Below are 22,654 nucleotides of genomic sequence, written 5' to 3'. Positions count from 1 at the left end.
ATTGTTTGCATATATCTTGATCATGGAGTGAAAATGGCAGGTAGGAGAATACAGTTATGCAATTGATCCTAACCCCAATCTTCTCACAGATTTCACTTTAGGTGACTCTTTAGGAGACCACCCTTTTACTCCTTTGCTGCAGACTAAACTTCCAATTTGCATCCACTCATCTATTTCTGAAGAAACTTTCAAAATGTTCTTTAAACTATACACCTGACTGAAAGTCCATTCAGTCTAGACCCTGGTTACTTAAGCTGGGTTTACAAATTGGAAGGAAAAGTAGCCTAGTGTAGCTTTGGCGAGTTAGTGTCTAACAATTATTCACTCATTATGTAGAATGTTTTTTCTTTATTCCACACCATACACCACATTGGGCGGTTTAGGATGCCTTTTTAACTCGCCATTTCTCCTTTTGACTGTATTTCCTACTTGTAAATATGTTTTACCGATGAAACTCGATGACGGGCAGTGCCCTGAACTATAGAGCCAAAAGAGAGGCAGAAAGGATGGGAATAAAATTACTTCCTCATCTTCAAGATTGACACTTGCAATCAAATATGAAGAAGACCGGTCACTGTCCGAACTTTTATATAATCCAAATGCTAAATGCCATATTTCTACCACTATTAAATGCCACTGCTCTATTAACGTAAGAATTGTTCAAAATAATTCTTACCGATCATCTACTTCCAGAAAGCCACAGCCAGGCGTATGAGTGGTAGTGAAGATCCATTTATCTAATGGGATTCTGGGAGCTAAGAAACAAACAAAACAGCAGTAATGAAGAGTGCACTCTCTGAAGACCAACAGAGCCCAACAGTGATTGTAATGCATATAAGAATGAATCTCCATGCCTTCTGGAAAAATATTAGTTTTAAAACGGAAGGAAGGAAATGGCATTAAAGGGTAGTTGAGCAACCCAGCTAGACAATTCAACAAAATAAAAATTGTGTCAAGACATATATTTTGCATTAGTTTAACAGCTTTCTTGGAAAGCACCCATGTCGTAATCATTGGTTCTGAAACAAACTTTCTCGAATACTTTTTTAATGGAACACTGCTGCTGAAACCAAAATAAATACAAAAATAAAAACATCACTTAGTTATTCAGACAAACAGCACCACAAAATTGTGGACTCAGGCTCTGAAGAACTGCTGTCTCGCCCTACACTAACCACCCACTTGTAGAGTTCCAAATGTTGTAAAGTAGCACCACTGAAAGTCATTCAAATATGTGTTACCAAGACTCAATGTAAGATTTATCGTCAACCAGGACCAGTATTGGAGATAGTTCTCTAAGCCAGAGTAGATCCGATTAGGCTACTGCTCAAACAGGCATGTGATGTCCCCATGGATGCCATATTTCACAAACATTCGAGGTACAATGAAAGGTTGGTTGACTAGAATTCATGGGGCTCACTGTACATCTGTATCACCTGCTCGGGTCAGGCACACTATTAAGAGTCATTTATAAATAGTAGTGTGGATGTGATCACTTTGAGAACAGTTGGCCGTTTGAAAATTGACTGACAAAGTAGAACCTGAGAACTATCTCTGGTATTGATTAGTGTGCATTGGCCTTTGTCAAGGTACAGGAGCAGACGTTTGCCGTGAGCGGCCGTGAATTCAGTGAAAGGTATTCCTAGTCATTGCGGATTATTCTTCCCTTTAGCTTCTTTAATGTCTTCTCTTTCCATAGGCCAAGCTATGTGTTCACATTCCTCTGGATTGAAAAAAGTTCTGCGTTTACATTTCTGGGAACAGTTACAACATTATCTTGACCCATGGCAGCAGTCACTCAGTAGAAACTTTTCTTTTTTAATTGTAATATTTAATGAATATATATTAGGTAGAACGACATCAACAGTCATCTGTGTGTACACTGGGCCGGAATCATGACGTAACAGGGCAGTTAATTACAGAGAGGAAAATATTGCTCGAAATATCATTACACAAGCACTTGACATTGATCAATATCAAGAAGCAATCACATCCGGTTTCCATCACATCCTGCAAATATATAGTAAATAGCTCATGTTATCTGCAGGGATACTATAAGGTACTGCAGAGTTTAACTGTCCAATATACCATTGTAGTATACTGTCCAACTCCTGAAACCTGGAGGGAACCCTTTTGGCTATCATCATCTAACAGATCTCTCTGCTTTCCACAGAATATTTAATTCTGAGCACAATAATAGCAACACACATTTTACCACTGCTGCCAAACCTAGTTCATCCATCTCAAGATGTAACAACTAACTCTCTTCATATCCTACACCTCTACTCAATTCCGTAGTGGCATTGCTTAACATGTGCCAGTGTCTGCCGGTACTCGGCACCAGCAGTTATTTTTAAACACCAGCACTTGTTTATGGGAGTACACCACATGGTGGCGCTCCCAGCCTCTTTTGTCTAAAACAACACAAATGTTTAGTAATTCAGTGTATCAAAATATGGTAAAACGTGCACCACCAGGCTATTCCTACAGCCTGGGGTGACATGCAGTGGTCCAAAATGTCACACTTCTTTAAGGGTGATGGTTAGAAGGTTATGTGGACACTGGCATTAGGCAGCCGTGGCATGGGGATTAGGTGGTGCTAGCTGCAGTAGTATACCTTGGGCACTGGCACTTATATTTTTATAAATTAAGAACCATGGAGGTGGCGCGTGGACGTGCCCCAGTCGGCATGGACTTGCTTGATGGCAATCTGGGCAAGGCTGTTAGGTTGCTGTATTCTCAGATTTAATTTTAGACCCTGTGCCTCTGTCCATGAGTGGCTGTATTGCATCTAAAATGATGATTCTTCCCAGTCTCCTTTACTTTTTTAATAACCTTTAAAAAAATTAATTGCTATCTTTGCCCCCCATCAAATATTTAATGAGATGGATTCTCTTTTAGTTGACTTTATCTGGGGGAAAGGGTGAAGAAGAAGGGCGGGGTTATCTAAATGAAAGCTTCCAACCATGGGGGTGCCATGGGTGCCCCAGACTTTTCCTACTACAATTAGGCAGCGCAATTCCAATGGATAACGTATTGGTTGGCTGTCCATTATCAATTTGTAACAGGATTCACAACTGCACAGATATGAGAGGGGTGCCTCCCAGGCACCCTTTTGCTGTGTACCACCAGCAAGAGATCTCAGTCTCTCCTCTTAAAACTGTGATAGGCTGTCTGAGATAGGGATTCGCAAACACAGTGAAACTGAGCCCATATTCTATAGCTCTTCCTCTCATTGGCGTTTCTATAGTTAACAGTATACTCACATCTAGACCACGATCATCATGGGGGAGGTGGAAAATACCACTCCTGGGGATTTGTTCTCCGATGGGAGGAGAGGATGTGCTTTCATGGCTAGAACTGGCGACTTTGGAGCTGGGCTACCAGGTTCGAGCCTTGGCTCCACATCCTGTAATTCTGGGCAAATCACTTAATCTTCCTGTGCCTACCAAAAAATGAATGTCCTTGTGTAACGTAACTGGTGCTCATGCAAAGCTCTCCAATACCGTCGGGTAGAGTTCACGCTATATATAGCTGCAAAAATAAAAGGGGACCGCCTGAGTTTTCTAAAATGAAAAGATCAATGCAGTGTGCACAATGGCACCTTTTTGCTATACAGCTCCTTCGGACATTCTCTAACAATTCACTGGGGTGTAAAGAGTCAAGAGCCTGACACCACCGCTCTCCTCCGCGCATTAAACACAATGGGACACAGCATCCATTTGGTTTATTGGTTTTATATATTGTTGTAACATGACAGACTCATGGCGCTGGAGCAGCTTAGCAATAAATGGGAGGATTCCCTGGGACAGACATTCAATAAGTCAGAATGGGCAAAACCCTTGAGTACCACCACGCAGTCTCCTGGAATGTCTGTTTTGAGGGCATTCAATTTCTTGTTTTGCATAGAGCGTACCTAGCCTCCCACAAATTACAATTCATATACCAGACTGTGACAGATACATGCCATACGTCCCCAGCTGATATGATGAACATGTTCGGACATGCCCCTAACTGAACACCTTTTGGGGCGCAGTGTTAACTGATACAGCCCTAGCCACTGAACAGATGCATCCTCTGACTCACATTGCCTCCTAGGATCATAGGAAATTATAAGATCGGACTTTTAATTGCATATTACGGTACTGGTTGCTAATGACACATATAGGGCTAATGTGGGATAAGGGTCTGATGACACACAAGTAGTTCAAAGTTCTCAGAACTATGGGACCTAATCTGAATATGAGTGTTAGTTTCCAATTGCAACCTTTCACAGTAGTTACGTTCTGCGCATAGTTTGCAAGGCCCCTTTAGGAGGGGTGCCAATTGTTTTTCTACTTGCCATTTTGTAAAATAATAGTAATTTTATACATTGTATTTAACTATGTGTGCATTAAAATACTATTCCTTTTTAAAAAATAAAACACACTGACTGGACAATGCCTTATTTTGTATGCTGAATTTGGAGTTCATAAACTACAACACATCCTCAACAGTCTTGGATTACTCTGCCGTGCTAACTTAAAATACTAGTGCTAAAAGAGAAACTTGGTCTCCAGTTTGAGGATCTGCAGTATGTAGATCATAGGAAACCAGAGGAGAAAGACCAGTTGACACTACTGGGACCCAGTAACTTTTGAGAGCCCTGGGAGCTCCTGACTTGGATATTTCACAACAGGGTTCTTTGTTTAGTATTACGTCGTAGCTATCCAGCTTTGGAGAGCCTGTACCACAAGCCAGCAATTTTTCAAATCTAAAAAATATAAAATGAGACTCTTGAGACAAGAAAAGATCTTTGAACCACATCTTTGTTAGAGACAGGAGGAACTGTATATACTCCCATCTTAGCTGTAATAACAGAATCAGTTATATTGTATCTTTAACGAGGTTTCTGTAATGTATTTATTTTTGTATTTTTCAAGACCCAATACAAAAACCATTGGGCATATAATATACTCTAACATATGACGAGCAAGGTTACAAACACATATAGTATCACTTATGTGGACATTTACATTTTCACTCTGCCTACAAATGACCAAATTATTCTACAGTCATAGAGCAAATTGTTCTACACAGGTCTACACATATCCTTATAAGGATACAATTGTAGGTCCATTTTACACCCAGAGGTTTATGCCATTTAGACATTCCCAAACTTCGCTGTGTATCTCCCTGAACGTATATAGTGGCTGCGGGAATATCAATTCCATTGAAATTCTCCCCTACCTCTTCCAGGGACAAGTCCACTGGTGTAGGGGTCACCAGCTCTCATTAGAATTTGCCCCAAATAATACATTTATTTTCTACTTTCTCATCTGTTTGCACTTCATGCACCTTTCCTCAGTTAGTGCCCACTACTTTACATCTCACAGTTACGGACATAACAATGGTCCGGAGCTCACCAAGCACAGCATGGTTATTCACCTTTTTGTTAATAAAAGCCCCAATGATACTAAGTGACCATTCATTTTTTATTTTTAGGGAAGTGGACAACTCCTAGGAGACAGAACTTGATTGACATTTCTAGTTAGGTCCCGGATACAACCTTCAATCTTTCTGAGACCTTCCTCCAATAATTGTTCAACCCCAGGACAACTCCAAACCACATGTAGGAATCCTGTGCCTTCAGTCCTACACCTAGGGCATGTATCAGGACTTGTTTGGTAGATTTGACGCAGTTTGGTGGGTGTGAGACAAGTATGATGTAACATATGAAAAATTGCCAGTTTGAACCTGGCATTATTTAAGACTTTCTTCACCTGTGCGCACGCTCTTCTCTGCTCCTCATCTGACAAAAGTTCTTGTAACCAAGTCCTACTCCCATATCGACCTTGTCTTCACAACCTTTGCAGCCTTATAATTTTTCAATGTGGCATGGAGTTGGGAAATCAAACTCCATTAAGACCCTATGTTCAACATGATTTATAGTTTTTTTGTCACAGCAGGAGCGGATGGGAAATCTGGACAAATATGCCTGATGGATTTGGTTGGTTTAGTAAGCTGCAGGAATTGGCTAGCACCTATATCCAAATGTTCTTGTGCCTTCCTGAAATGTAATGCAAACAACTCTCAGAAATATAACAGCAAGGGTGTCACACCCCACCTCAGTCCACTGCAGCATGAGCATGTTCCTCCTACTTTATCATACTATACTTAAGAAAGGCCGTATCCACCAAATTGGTATGGTCCTGGAGAAAGGAGGTTTACAATCGTATCTTCATCTATAAGCTACATTATGATGCACAAACCTCCTCAGGCCCACTTGAATAATCTTTCCGACAGCAACCAATGCCCTTTTGTCTGTCAAACCCTTGCATGCATATCTGAATCCATGTATATGTGACACACATGAAACCCATTTGCTAGCAAATGAACAAGTTATCACATGATATGCACCATTGCAGCAAAGATGAAACTGTTAAAAAGGTAAACACGCGGCATGAATTTGATTCAATCTAAATACGGCATGAACAATTACCATATTATAAAGATATGCATGAAAAGAATAAAGAGTATGCGTGTACTACATACAAAGAGAATGTTGAAGGCAATGATTGAATATCCCAATAAAGTGACTGTAATTATCCTGCATAAGGTAAACACAACTTAGTAAAAAAATGAACAAGCAGAAAAGCTGGATCTGGAAAGAATAATCTCAGAGAGCAAAGTTTGCTTTTAAGAAAAAGTTAATTTAAGCTATTATCAATTACTGTAACTATTTCGCCAGTGAAATTATTTTGCTAGTTTACTTTCTTCAATGCACATCCAGTTTTAGCCATTACATTATGAATTTCGAATAATGTTACAACCAGTTCTGTATATGTTCAGTATGAGATCAGGTCAGACTGCTCAATTAACTGCATACCTTGACCTACAAATGACCTTTTTAGGTAGAGAGGTTATAATGTGCATAGGAGACTGCATACTTTACTGTTTGCTGTCCCTTACCTTCATATCCAGAGTGTATTCTTTCTGCTAGAGCCAGGCAGCAGGATTCAACCTCAGTAGTCATAGAGTTCCCTACCCGGACAGAGTATGGAGTGATCCGGAAAGGGAAGTACCGCAGGTCATGATCTCCATCCTTCCCTCCTCTGCAGATATATACAAGTACTCTAATTAGCAATTGTTTTTTTTAAACAAAGACTATCTTAATAAATAAAAAACATTCAATATTTCATAAACCAGGTACACCTGTGAAATTCAATCATATGAACCAGAAGTAAGAAGCAGAAGACAGAAATGGGTACCTTCAAATGTTCTCTGTTTTTACTCTTGCCTCACTTGCTGATTTGTTAATTTCACCCTGCGATACCATTTATATGGTCTTTATAAATTGTTGCCACCGAAACGCGTCAACTGAATTGGAAAGCACGATCTACCGTGTACTGGCAATGTGTATATGTTTTCAAATAAACAGATGGATATAAATTGACACAAGTAAAGGTGTATTTATTAAAAAGACGAAGTACATAGGTTTGAAAAATTACCCCTTGGGTTATGTTTATGTGATGTTTTTCAAATAAATGTGTCTCTATGTATATGTAATTTTATTTTAAGTATAAGAAAATGTTAGAGATTTTAAAGCCATATATATTTTTCTTAACTCTTGTGGTATTTGGCTGGGTTGTATGTTTATATTTTGTTGTGAGAAGATATGGGGTAAGGAATGAGCAAGTGCCTGTAAGTTTAGTTTACCTAGAGAAGATGTTTCTGGTATTTGGTTTGCTAAGCCCTATCCCTTTGGCGCAAGGGGTTTCTCTCAGGAATTTCTCGATTCTGCTTTAGCTTGACTTGACTTTCTATTGACAACCCATTATATTTTTTTATTTATTTATTTGCAGAGTTTTATATAGCACTGGCTAGACCAGGAGGTATCAGAGCGCTTTACATGAGGATTAGCGAGTTACAAAATTACGGCAGTTACAGGGGCCTAGTATAACATAGAGAAAAAGCAACTGTGTTACACAGTAACATGAGTTACTAGAGCATAGTTTAACATATACACACATCCTATGGGGTATAGAAGCAAGAAGGGAAGAGTATAATGGGGTTAGAATGAAGATCAGGTCAGGAAAGACCAGCAAAGGGGGAAAGTAATTCAGGAGAACCAAAAATACAAAGTGAAAGTCAAACAAGCCAGCTGATTCATCGGAAAGGAGGGGGAAGGAAGGAGACACGGTGGGGAGAGAAAGGAAAGTCTGTCCAATGTCCGGCTGGGTAGGTGATGTCCGAGGGGGTGATTAACAGCCAATCTCCTCTATAGCTACCTAGGTAGCTCCACCAGGCATCAGCCAAATTGCTAGGTCTGTTCCCCCAATTCTTGTCTGAAATTGTTTGAAAAGGGTACCGGGGGGCAGTCCTTTAGATGTGGAGGCCAGGCGACATTAGTTAGGGAGATTGGGGGTTAAGTACGGCCACTCCTGAGTCTTGCAGCAGCTCCAGTGACTCGGGCCCCCCGCCCTGGCACCATCATTCCTCACGGGCCTCGTGGTTAGAGGAGGGAGTGCAGTATTGTCGTGGGAGTTTTACAAGAACAACCAGTTCTAATCACCACCGCACCTCCAATGGGCCACCTTGATCCCTGGAGCGCGTCGGCAGATGGTTACCTCAGATAGGTATAGTGCGTGACTTCAGGCAGCTCTCTTCATGCTGGTGTGGAAATATGGATTTTTCTGATCAGTTATGTCCCCTATCTTGGACCCCAACGGTTTCATGTATGAATCACAAGTACATGTATGCTCCCTCCAGTTCCAGTTATGAAGACGCAAACCCATGTGCGTCCACCGTCAACATGTCCTCTTTCAGATCCGCCATGAATAGGCCGGATATTCCATTCCTAAGTATGAAAGGCCACCGGCTTTATATGGTTCACTTATGCCATTTTTCAGTCCAGGCAAGTAGGCCCGGATTCTGTCATCAAGCTTTTCTTGCTTTCTGCCTCTGAAGCTCCAGTCTGAGCCTGCATCTGTGACCATGAACTTTGTCTCATTCCCTGCGCGGCTCACGAAGCCTGTTGCCTGCCAAGAAACTGTATTTTACCTTCGAAATTATCTGCTCCGTTCCCTGCCCGATGCATTCCTGTCTAGTAGTTTCAGTAAACATTCTTCCAGCTACCGAGCAAAGGCCCGGTTTCTCTGTCTTCATGCAAGTAATTGATAGCCCTGTTACTATGGAAGATTCCTGCCCTCGCATCTAGTGTAGACACTTAGACGCTTGTACACGCACTAACAGTCAGTATAGTCAGTATAGAATAAGATTCTACTCTAAGAGACCTCTCTTTTGGATAACATGGTTCTTTAAACATAGGATGTTAGATATGATTTGTGGATTAGGTTGACTTGACCCTCCAGACTTCTGTCGCCACATGTAGAGCTAAATGTCAAGTCCCCTTCACCCCCTAGTCGCACGTCAATCACACGTCATACTGCTGCGCGCGCATCTCTGCCAAGTATTTCTGCTGACATTGCGAAATTATTTCATAGGTCCACCCATATGTGACATCATAACCAATGACGTTTTCCTTGTTACACCCAATTACGCCTCCTTCAGCTACGCATGTGAAATGTTATCTTTGCTATCAATTGTTACGCCTCTTGCATTGGCCTCACTGTAATGCCTATTGTATAAAAGTGAATAATTATCAATAATGTATGTACTTCACTTCCTGAACCTTCGTGGTGATGGAACCTGGAGCAACCGATTATAATCGACCATTGGAATAAAGCCCATTCCGAACCTCTAATACCACGGATTCTGCCTCTTATTTACTGAGCTATTTTATTATGTTTCTGTATCAAATTAAGTCCCGGTAATTAAATTATTTACCACATGAAAGGCGCCCGAACAGGGACACTTTCTCATCTCACGCGCCGGTGGTGCGTTGCAGGCCCGGTCTCCTGCCACAGCTGGACGGACAACAACGCGTACCAGCAGGATTTCCTGTATCTCCCTCCGGTCAAGCGGGGGCGACTGAGGCTGCGATCAACACCCAGACGAGGCGGTGAGAAGTGCGAAGTATACCGACCAGAGCCTAGCTGAGAGAGCAAGATCCGAGGTATACAGAGGCCCACCAGTTTCCGAAGTCCCGAGTCGAGTCCAGTTTCCGAAGTGTTCGAGTCGAGTCCAGTCCGGTTCAAGTTCAGTTCAGTTTCCGAGGCCTTCCGTTCCGAGCTACCCGGTGAGTACCATTACTGGGGAGGCGTTCTGGCGTGCACATAAGTTGTGCCGGTCCAGACGGGTTTGGGTACACAAATCCGGTCTGCACTGTTTCAGCAGTGTATCTGTACTGTTTAGCAGTATATCTAGTATATCAAGTATATAAATTCAGAATAATTCAGTTCAAGTCGAGTATTATGTTTAGTGATTAAGTTTTCCTTAGATCGTCATCATCATTGTTGCTCAGTTAAATGTTAAATGTTAAATGTTTTTAGTACGTTCTGCATATTGTGGTATGAATGACTGTTCATTATTGTGATTACTGTATTAAGTTTGTTCAAGATCAAGTATCAGATCAGTTCTCAATATGCCGCTCTTTTCGAAATTAAGACAGATCACAACTAGAAAAGGGGTACTCGAAGAAGCTGTTCCTATTCCTCCTAGGGACACTCCAGGGTACTTCATGTATCATAAACACGGCTTAGACGCTATATTATTTCTTGATTTATGGGTAGACTACACTAAGGAATTACCAGAAAGTCAGAAGTGGCCCGCGGCTGGGACCTGGGATGCAGAGTGCATCGTGAAAGTAGAGGAAGAATTATGGAAAAAGAAAGCTAGACAATCACAGAAAGACGCCATTGAATTATGGCGTAAAGAATCGTATAGACGTACAGAAAAAGCACGTAGACAGGAAGAGAAGAGTAAAGAGAATTCAAATGAAGTCCGAGAAAATCTATTAATTGAAGAAGGTGCACGAGTGAAATCAGAACAAGTAGACAGACAAAGACATGCCCTTATGAAGGGTATGTATCCCCTTCTGGCCGAAGGATTACCTAAGGCTACTCCGGGGATACCAAAAGACTTGCCACCCCCATTATTTCCAATAAAGATACATCCCAAGGGGCATCCTAGAACCGCAGAAGATGTTTTTCTTTCCTCATATTTAGATGACGCAGCTCCCGAGTATGCTAACCCCGCCCCACATAGACCGTTGGCCGGGGAGGTTCAACGCCAAGATCCTGTATCTGTATCTCTACAGCACCAAATCCTGACACAAGTTCCGGCAAGCACATCTGTTTCCACATCTGTTCCTACAGCTACTTCCATAGCTGTGTCCACACCTATAGTTGCTGTATCGCGTTCAACGAATCCTTTCACGCCCGATACCCCAGATGGGGCTACGGGAGGTGCTACCAACATTTTTTCTACGCCACCCAGAATAAATAAACTTACTTTTCAAGAATCTGCACATTCACGTACCCCCAAACTCATAAATGCCCGTACGCTTAAGGAACTTCTTATAGATTGTAGATATGACCCTGTGCCCGGAAAAGAGGACGAAATGACCCTGGCATCATTACGTATCAGACGAGCCGCGGTGTATTTAGGGAAGTTACCAGGAATGACTATGCATCTAGATAATATATACCATTTTGTCCAAACAGGGCGAGATTCTGAATGTATTAACAGAGCTATGGAATACCAGAAAGTGGAAATACAGGGGGAACTGTTACGTTTCCTCATAAATTGTGTGATCAGAAATCAAGACCGACCGGGGGTAGACCCGGAAGCAATGCAAATTCTTACCAGATGGAGCCAGAATATATCAGAAGGGAGACATGATAAGCAAAACTGTATAATAGCCATGTGCCGAAAGATCCGTAAAGAAATAGAACGCCTACACGAAGAAAGATTAGCGGTAGACCAGTTTGAACAAAATGAGGAGGAGGAAGGATCAGGACTGCCCACAGGACAGTCAGAAACTATAGCCTATGTAGGTAGAGGAAGATCTTGTAATAGTACTAGATGTCTTACTGACCCGATACGTCCGATATGTCTAGAAAATAACAGGAATTTTCAAACACCTATAATAAATATAAGGTCCCCCGAGCATTCGTTCCAAGCCGCTGACAAATTACTGCGAGAACGAAGGGGTTATCATTTTCTCGATTCTATGGATGAACAAGAATTAGCCAGGTCAGCCGTTCGTTGGGTTGACAGTCCCGGAAAGTATGATGATGATACAGTAGCACTCACATTTTTGAATCTCACCCCAGATGAACAGCGTTTAGCTGGGATTTATATGATTCAACAACTTCTTATACTATATAAAAGCCAACATTCAGATCCTGGTCCCTTACCTGATATATTGACTGAATTACTCACGAATAGATGGAGAGGTTCAGGTACTAAGCTAATTAAAGAAATACTAGAATCAAGAAAGCAGTACATTCTTTTTATATGCCCAGAACATGTCTCACTGCCCATTAAGGAAAGAACCACGTATTACATGGACAGACAGAATCCCTTACGAGAAGTACACCCAATAAAAGGCGAGGACAATGAGTTTAAACGTGTATTTGTATATACGCCCATATCGAAAATAGAATTGTTAGAAATGAAGAAAGTGGTACCCAGTCATGACAAAGACCCAGCGGGTTTCCACCGAGAAATTAAAGACATGTTACTCATGGGAGAGTATACCTATCCCGACATTATGACCATATTAAAGGTATTGATGCCTGCTGGCATTTATGAAAAACTCAAGGAAAAAGAGTGGGAGGTGGGAGACCAAAAGATAGACTGGACAGCATTAGAAAATGAAGAAAAGGCCCGAGGTCCAGGTTCGGGGCTTGGGGACAAAACTAAAGCACTACCAGGTTTACTAGTACAGGTACTGCTACGTTTATTAACCACGAAAAAGGAAGACTGGGGTGCAATTTCAGCCTGTAAACAAAAGCAAGATGAAGACACTAGTGATTTCTATGCACGATTTGAAAAATGTTTTGGTATAAATAGTGGCATAAAAGCAAGTAGCGAATCATACCCACATCTGTTTGTGACAAAATTAGTTGAAAATTCCTTGCCCCAAGTGAAGAATAGAGTATTAAAATTCGAGAGTACCTGGCAAGGTAACACCCCATCACAAATGTTACAAATGTTACAGTATCATCACAATAGAATTAGAGAGGAACAAGATCATGAACAAAGACGCATGAAAGACACGAAAATGAAAATGCTAGTCTCCCAGACAGTTCCAGCTGAAGGACATAAAAAGGGTACGACACATTCCGGTGATTCAGCAGGACCTGTAAAAGGGACATGCAACTATTGTAAACAACCAGGTCATTATGTACACGATTGTCCAGTCCTGAAGCGTAATATCGCCACAGGTATTACAAAAGAAAGACCACGGCCACTTAGACAGGATCAGAATGAACAAGGAGCCTTGCAGCATGCACAGTCCATGCCAGCTCCACAACAGTCTATACAGTTTGTGCCAGCTGCACCTGCGCTGCCTGCTGCTGCCACACAAACCACGACACGACAGCTGTACCAGACCGCACAGTATGACTACCCTGATTATCAACGATACGCATGAACCAGCCTAGAGAGGGAAGTTGACTTACCCCTTATCGAGGGCCCTGTAGACCAAGAAGGACCTTATGTACATAGTGAATTATTAGGTCAAGACAGAAAATTTTTACTCGATACAGGGGCAAGTCGAACAACCATAAAACGTAGTGAAGTTCCAGGGGCACCCCTCTCAGGCTCACAGAATATTTCCCTTGGTTTTTCAGGAAAACCTATTGTTAATGAAGTATCACAGCCTCTTCCACTTACGATAGGACCCTTGACCAGAACTACAGATTTATTGCTTACTAAATCATGTCCAGAAAACTTGTTAGGTATAAAAACACTGAAAGCTCTAGGAGCTATAATATGTTGTTCTCCGGAAGGAGTAAGATTGTTTTTACGTGATTTCAAAGGTCACTATGTGTCTCGAGACATGGATCCCCGACTGCAGACTTTACCTACACATCTATGGGCACAAGGCCCTACTGATGTTGGTTGCATGAATATTACACCATATCGAGTTACACTGAAGGCAGGAGTGGTACTACCACGAATGCGACAATACAAGTTACCACCAGATGCTGTAGTGGCTTTACTACAAATCATTGACGAGCTCATTGCCCAAGGAGTGGTTGTAGAAACAGACTCCAATGTATGTAATTCACCGATAATTCCGATTCTTAAACGAACAGATCCGAAGGCCTCGCCAGTATATCGATTGGCTATTGATTTGCGCGAATTGAACAAATGCATTGTGCCACAATTCCCTGTGGTCCCAGATATCTCGTCATTACTGACAGCTATTGATTCCGAAGCAACATTCTTTACTGTAATTGATCTCAAAAATGCCTTTTTCAGCGTCCCAATAGATCCGGAAAGCCAATAGTTGTTCGGATTTAGTTTAAATGGACGTAGCTTCAAATTCTCACGCGCACCTCAAGGATTTACAGAAAGCCCCAGCATCTATAGCCAAGCACTGAAACGAGAACTCGACAGTATCCACATGCCAGTTAACACTGCCTTGCTTCAATATGTCGATGATCTGCTGATCACCGCTAGAAGCGAACCCGAATGTGAGAAAGCATCACTGACAGTTTTACGATTTCTAGCCGAAAAGGGGCACAAGGTGTCCCCTTCTAAGCTGCAATTCTGTGTCCAGCGAGTTGTTTATCTTGGACACTCGCTGTCCAAGGAGGGAAGGCAGCTTACACCCGACCGCATTCAGTTAATAGCTAACATGCCAATACCCAAGACACAAAAGGAGGTGCGGGCTTTTATAGGCCTCACTTCATATTGTAGGCAGTGGATCCCTCAGTATGCATTTCTAGCAAAACCACTCATTCAGTTGACAACACAGGAGGCAGCCACATCGACTGTTCTCCCTTGGACTCAGGAACATACACAAGCTTTTGAAAGCTTAAAGAAAGCTCTATGCCAAGCACCTGTTTTAGCAACACCATGTTACAGAAAACATTTTACACTCTTTGTTACAGAACGAGAAGGTACTGCTTTGTCAGTACTCACACAGGAACAAGCAGGATCACACAAACCGTGTGCTTATTTTTCTAGTACATTAGATCCCGTAGCTCAGGCTCTGCCTGCGTGCCTGAAATCAGTGGCAGCGACAGCTTTAGCAATCAGACAAAGCGATGCCATAGTGTTAGGACATCCATTGACAGTACAAGTACCACATGCAGTGGAGGTTCTTGTGAATCGAACGCAAACACAACATTTGACTATAGCAAGACTTACAGGGTACGAACTAACACTGTTTCAGCCACATATAGAAATCAGACGTTGTAACACATTGAATCCTGCCACACTTTTACCTGTAAATGGAACAGACCCACTAGCTCATGACTGTATTGATGTTATTACAATCACGACGAAACCCAGACAAGACTTGACAGATGTCCCATTGTCAGACCCAGACCTGACGTTGTATGTAGATGGTTCATGTATGAGAAAAGGTACAGGAGAACTAGTGGCCGCTTACGCAGTCACAACAGACACTGAAATCATTGAAACAAATTGCATAAATACCTTGTCCGCTCAAGCAGCAGAGCTCGTCGCTCTGACACAAGCCTGTATTCAAGCCACAAATAAAAAAGTCAACATATACACTGATTCACGTTATGCATTCGGAGTTGTACATGACTTCGGCGTGCTGTGGCGAGAGAGAGGTTATTTAACTTCTCACGGTGCCCACATTCAGCACGGACCCCTCATTCATGCTTTATTAGATGCAATACATCTACCCACTGCAATATCAATTATGAAATGTAAAGCTCATACAAAAGTTACTGATATCATTTCTCAAGGCAATGATTTAGCTGACAGAACAGCTAAACAGACTGCTCAAACTCAAACATCCGACATGACAAAGACAATAGTCCCGACGCCAACACATTGTATGACGGTTAAAGATCCTACTCTTGACGTAAATGATATACAGACACATGCTACACCAGAAGAAATAAAGAAATGGACTGAATTAGGAGGGATCCAAACGGATCAAGGATGGTTGATGAAGGAAAAGTCTGTGTGGTTCCTTCCTGATTCAATGGTCCAGGTTATAATTAACACTGTACATAGTCCAGCACATCTAGGAGAAAAAGCTATGCTAGACAGCATTCAACACATTTGGTTCAATAAACATTTACGAGCTGCAGCCAAACAAAAAGTTCGTACCTGTATGATCTGTTGTCAGTTCAACCCAGGAAAAAGCGTTCCCGTAGAACAGGGTGGATTTCAGCCTCCTGATCACCCTTTTGAAGTCCTCCAGATGGATTATATCCAGATGGAACGATGTCGAGGATTCAAATATGTTCTCGTAGTTGTTTGTGCTCTTTCCCGTTGGACGGAAGCATACCCGGTTTCAGATTACACGGCCCCGACTACTGCCAAACAGTTAGTTCGAGAATTCTTCCCACGATACGGTTTACCACGTGTTGTTCACTCAGATAACGGCCAGCCGTTCTCATCCGAATTAATGAAACACGTTTCACTTTTGTTAGGCTATCAGTGGAAATTCCACTGTGTCCGACACCCCGAAGCAGCAGGTCTCGTAGAAAGACATAATCAGACCCTGAAAATTAGATTGTCCAAAATATGCAGAGAGAAAGGTGTCGACTGGGTAGTAGCGTTACCAGTTGCACTCTTTTACACAAGAATGGTAGCACACTCTCGAACAGGGCTATCCCCGTATGAAGTGATCTTCGGCAGACCACCAAATATGTGGGGGACACCTATACCACGCAAAATAACTGATATTGACTGTAATATGCTGACAGATTATTTGGCTTCCTTGATGTCTGCACTACAATCTTGTCGTTCACAGGTAGCTGCAGCTTTTCCTGACAACACTGAGGTGAAACCCCATGACGTAATTCCGGGGGATCTCGTTTTAGTGAGGAACTTTGATCGAAAGACTCAGCTGGATCCTAGGTGGAAGTCACCGAAATTGGTCTTGCTCACCACAAGGACAGCCGTGAAGATCGAGGGCAGAAAAGGCTGGATACATTCAAGTCATATCAAGAAATTTCATGGACTACCATCGGACGTAAACACCACACCTTGTGTGTCTTCACCCATTGACTCAAAACTTCCTTTTGTTGAAAAGAGAAATTCCGAACTTTATAAACTAAAACTCAGGTCCAATCAGTCAAGCAATTTGATTGTTTAAGTCCTCTCCGAGGTGAAGCGGTTGAATTGTCTCTGACATGTATCCCTTGGACCTGAATAGAGAATGCACCCGAAAAATGTTGAAACGACAGGCGTACTGTAAATCACTGCGTAGTCATTGTACAGTGACGTTATTAATTTTGTTTTCCTTAAGTCTTTTAATAATTACTGCAAGTATATTGTTGCATATATATTATCCTATTTTTAGACACGTTTATAATGTTACTGCTGAACATTCTTTTAGTGAATTACCTCCGCTTGAGTTGTCTTATAGATTTGCGCTGCGCAATAACACGTTTATTAATATGTTACATCATTCCCATCAGGTTAGCAATGCTACAAATTGTTGGATATGTGGCCGACTCCCTCCCTATCAGAATTATAAAGGAATTCTACCTCTCTTTCCATACCCGTTCACACACAACGGCTCCTGTGGAGCATGGTTTAGCTTAATCAATTCCCTAGATTCGAATTCTGCAGTTTATCAAGATAACTGGGTATGGGGAAATTTGAATTTAGTTTTACTTAAGGTCTGCTATCCTAACAAGGAGGGATTTCCCCAGAGAACAGGAACTGATCTCGAAAATGAAGTGTATGGATTAGGTAATTTTACGCTTAATCTTATGATCCTAAATGCCGAATCCGAAGCTACTCCAATTTTGCCCGCTATGTCAATATTTCCAGTAAAAGGTGAATTATGTGTAAGAAAGAATGGTTCCATACATATGGGCCATAGTAGATGCACCACTGTAGTAGAATTTAGTGATCAAGGCAAGTCTACATTTAGAGCTTCCCGCCATTCCTATTTCATATGTGGTCAGACGGCATATGTACGTTTGCCTCTAGATTGGGATGGTACCTGCTACATTGGATTTCTTTTGCCGCCTGTTTTTCTAGCTCCTCCTGATTATCACAGAAATACTCATTTAGTATATACTAGAGTAAGGAGAGATCTCCCGATAGTCGATTACACTGAAACAGCATGGGAAAAATACACAGATTTCAATAAAGGTCTCTTTCCCTATATAGGTACAGTTACTAATAGTAAGCTGATACGTAGATTAACCAGAACCCTTGAAGCAGTAGTGAACGAAACTATTTCCGCCTTAGGCAATTTAACAGAAGAGCAGTCTGCTATGCGGATTGTTGTGCTTCAAAATCGTCTTGTCCTTGACGTCATCCTGGCCGATAGGGGCGGAGCTTGTAGGGTCATCGGATCAAGTTGTTGCATTTTCATACCAGAAAATTCGCCATCTGTATATAAAGCCATAACTCGCCTTCATAAGATTGTAAGCCAGATACACCAGAATCCAGGCACCTGGACTTGGTCCGGTTGGTTTTGGAATGTATTATCTACCTTTGGATGGAAGGTCCTATCCTTCCTAGGTATTGGCTTTCTCATACTATTCAGTTGCTGCTTATGCCTACAATGTGGACCAGCGATTTGTGGTCTGTGTGCCACATCGTGTATTCCAACACCAAGATTTCATTCGTCCCGGAAGAAAAAAGAAGAACAAATGATGCTATATGAACAGATCAATGGATTGATGAAGATTGATATCTCTTGACGGGCAAGTAGGGGACAAGGAGGGAATGTGGAAATATGGATTTTTCTGATCAGTTATGTCCCCTATCTTGGACCCCAACGGTTTCATGTATGAATCACAAGTACATGTATGCTCCCTCCAGTTCCAGTTATGAAGACGCAAACCCATGTGCGTCCACCGTCAACATGTCCTCTTTCAGATCCGCCATGAATAGGCCGGATATTCCATTCCTAAGTATGAAAGGCCACCGGCTTTATATGGTTCACTTATGCCATTTTTCAGTCCAGGCAAGTAGGCCCGGATTCTGTCATCAAGCTTTTCTTGCTTTCTGCCTCTGAAGCTCCAGTCTGAGCCTGCATCTGTGACCATGAACTTTGTCTCATTCCCTACGCGGCTCACGAAGCCTGTTGCCTGCCAAGAAACTGTATTTTACCTTCGAAATTATCTGCTCCGTTCCCTGCCCGATGCATTCCTGTCTAGTAGTTTCAGTAAACATTCTTCCAGCTACCGAGCAAAGGCCCGGTTTCTCTGTCTTCATGCAAGTAATTGATAGCCCTGTTACTATGGAAGATTCCTGCCCTCGCATCTAGTGTAGACACTTAGACGCTTGTACACGCACTAACAGTCAGTATAGTCAGTATAGAATAAGATTCTACTCTAAGAGACCTCTCTTTTGGATAACATGGTTCTTTAAACATAGGATGTTAGATATGATTTGTGGATTAGGTTGACTTGACCCTCCAGACTTCTGTCGCCACATGTAGAGCTAAATGTCAAGTCCCCTTCACCCCCTAGTCGCACGTCAATCACACGTCATACTGCTGCGCGCGCATCTCTGCCAAGTATTTCTGCTGACATTGCGAAATTATTTCATAGGTCCACCCATATGTGACATCATAACCAATGACGTTTTCCTTGTTACACCCAATTACGCCTCCTTCAGCTACGCATGTGAAATGTTATCTTTGCTATCAATTGTTACGCCTCTTGCATTGGCCTCACTGTAATGCCTATTGTATAAAAGTGAATAATTATCAATAATGTATGTACTTCACTTCCTGAACCTTCGTGGTGATGGAACCTGGAGCAACCGATTATAATCGACCATTGGAATAAAGCCCATTCCGAACCTCTAATACCACGGATTCTGCCTCTTATTTACTGAGCTATTTTATTATGTTTCTGTATCAAATTAAGTCCCGGTAATTAAATTATTTACCACACTGGGATCATCGTGTGCCGATTGCGAGGACCACAGGCGCCATCTTGGAGTCAGGCGATAGGCCAGGAAACTTCTCAGGGGGCTCTCATCTCCCCCCAGTGCACCGTGGGACCCAACAGGACCGGCAAGGGAATTGGCCTCTCCTCTGCCAAGGCTCGGGTGAAACAGCTCCCTGTCTGCCGACTTGGTAATTGGGCGCACTGCAGGGGCGGAGGCCACTCTCACCTGCTCGTGCGTGTCTGATCTGGGGGTCCAATCCACACCTCAGGGTCTCCTCGCACTGGCCGCCGTCTTTCGGGAGTGACCGTGCGTCCAGTAGCCCCCGTCTAATGCCCTGTGCACTCCGCATCTCTGGGGGAACACCATTGCAGACGATAGTTTCCGTCGGGTGAGGCCGCCATTTTGCCGAAGCAGCAGCACAACTCCGGGATGCACCCAAGCCTATACTGTCATGCCAATGTCTCCGCTTCCATCCAGTGTCCCCCGAGGTCTCAGGTTGGCTATCTCCTTATCCGTGCCCCCTCCGGCTGCCAGGCAAGAAAGCGCTCTGGGAAGCTGAGAGATCCCAGCCGCATCGATGTTCGGTTGCCATGTTGGCGGATGCACTCCCGATCAGCCTCCTCAGAGCCACTTCGGTCTCTTCTCCACACGTAATCGCCATCCAGGGAAGGTCACTATCAGTCAGAAGTCCAGTCCCATCGGTCCTTCCGTCATCAGCCCAGGACTGGACGCTGCAAAGTGCTCTCTCACCGGGCTCCGCTGCGGAGCCAAGCAAGATCACATCCTTGTGGCCATGGATGGAAGACCTGCATTTTACTGGGGATCCCTTGTGTCTATTAACCGAATATTAATCTTGTATGTATTTCATTATTCCATCCTACATCTCTCCCAAAAGCTGCTGGCTTACCTGATCAGACAGAATAGATAACTGTATCCGAAAGGCGCACAGTGTCTACCCTCTTACTCTATAGGTTTAATCGTTTATCCAGAAGCAAAACTGAAGACTAATTCTTACTCCAAGTAAACTATTTCTGTACTGAACAACAAGGATTTTGAAAACTGTTGAAGTTATTTTTTGCAAGTTGTCAGTTTCTCGTTGAGGACCTCTACTTTTCTTATTCTACAGCTGAAACAAAATTCTAACAGAATTGTAATGCGTTTATGATTCACTATCTTTGGCTGCTAACTGGGCAAATATACACAAACATTCTCCACACTGTCCATCCTAAATTCTAGTCAATAATCAAAAGGGGGGGAAATGAACCACAACATTCTGTATGCCAGCGCCTCAGGGACAATTGTTTTGGAGACCCTCAACCACACGTTTACAGTTGGCATTGTACATTATCTCTGCTAGTGTGGTGTGGCGGATAGTGTCTATCACTTGAGTGTCCCGTTCTCCAAGTGATTTAACATACGTTCCCCAGGAGTGAGACTGTCTGGATGCTGACAGTGGTGTGTCATTAAAAGTATCTTCTATCCTGTGAGCATATTTTATTGAGAAAGAAATCAGGGTAGCGATAAGGCTAAAAACAGGGTGGTGTTTTTCAGACAGGCTACTGGTTCACAACACGCAGTGGTCAAGTTGACATATTTTGGCTGGGATCAGCTTATAAAAGCAGTATTCCAAAATAAGGCCCATTCTATAATACTAAATTCCAAAGGAGCTGCCATGTAACAATGTAGCATCTCAAAAGACTGCTTACTATGTGTGCTGCCATTACAATTTAGTACCTTCCTTAATTTGAAAATGTGGACAAAACTTAGGTGTGTTAGACCATGATAGTTTAGTCTCAAGAGATAACAGCATCTCAAAACCTGTTTTATATTGAATACATTTTATCAAATCAATGGTCAAAAGCCTAGAAAAACTCTGCGATTTTACTACTGATTGGGAGAGGTCTTTGTGCTAGAGATTATCACCAGAGGTCAAGCCAGGTTGCAAATCCAGGTCTGCTTTCAACCAGAGATTTAGCTGCAAAAGCAGGGAGCCGAGCTGGAACTCTGGTCCTTCTTCAAGGCATGCATGTTTTCCTCCCTCAGAACTGTGATAATAAACAGCCAGACTTGCTGGTCAGACAGTATGCAGTGCTATCCATCTTAGAAACATGACAAACAGTTATGCTTTTTAATACCTTAGTTAGCAAAATTAGATTAGTGTATCTGTTGAAAATAGCAGTAGGGCATAGGATGTTATGCAACTCCCTAAAATGCTAGAGATGTTTTTAATGTTCTCATTGACAGTTTTGTTAATAATTGTTGCTTTATTGTGTTTCTGTGGTTACCATTCATAGTTTATGCATGAGATTAAGCCTTCCTAAATAACCATTTTAAAACTACATGTTTCAGTCTCCCAGTGCAATGATTAAGTGAGTTATTCACAAGGCGAAAGAAATGTTTGGATTTCCACTGTGTCCCTGAATTTGCTTACCAGGGCCGCTAATAGTAACCTGAAAACACTGCCTCAGCAAGGACAGCTTGGCAGGCTAGTGATGAGACTGCGGTCAATCAAGATTTTCTTACCCCGTGTTGGTGCACTGAACCGAATCCTTGCACCAGTGGGTTAGAGGTCCTACCCCTGCAGTTCTGAAGAAATTCCAGAACCCGTATCATTATAACAAGTTCATTTTGGGTTTATTTTTTGAGTGATTTGATTTTTAATTGTATTTCATCACTACACATT

The 22,654-nt window shown here is 42.4% G+C and overlaps 1 protein-coding gene across 3 annotated transcripts in view; it reads right to left on the bottom strand.

The window, feature by feature from the left end:
- PER3 (period circadian regulator 3) overlaps window positions 1–22,654 on the bottom strand; it is a 560,237-nt gene that overhangs the window by 275,457 nt on the left and 262,126 nt on the right. For all 3 annotated transcript variants that reach the window (XM_085604511.1, XM_085604529.1, XM_085604520.1), the window contains exons 9-10: window positions 6,952–7,094; window positions 677–755 (exon numbers count right to left, since the gene is read on the bottom strand). In XM_085604511.1, the coding sequence (XP_085460637.1) occupies window positions 677–755; window positions 6,952–7,094 (222 nt within the window). The remainder of the gene's footprint in view (window positions 1–676; window positions 756–6,951; window positions 7,095–22,654) is intronic.

Source organism: Triturus cristatus, chromosome 1_2 (genome assembly GCF_964204655.1).
Source record: "Triturus cristatus chromosome 1_2, aTriCri1.1, whole genome shotgun sequence".
NCBI classification, from domain to species: domain Eukaryota; kingdom Metazoa; phylum Chordata; class Amphibia; order Caudata; family Salamandridae; genus Triturus; species Triturus cristatus.
Note: the sequence above shows the minus strand (reverse complement) of the source record. Positions and strands in the feature narration are given on the sequence as shown.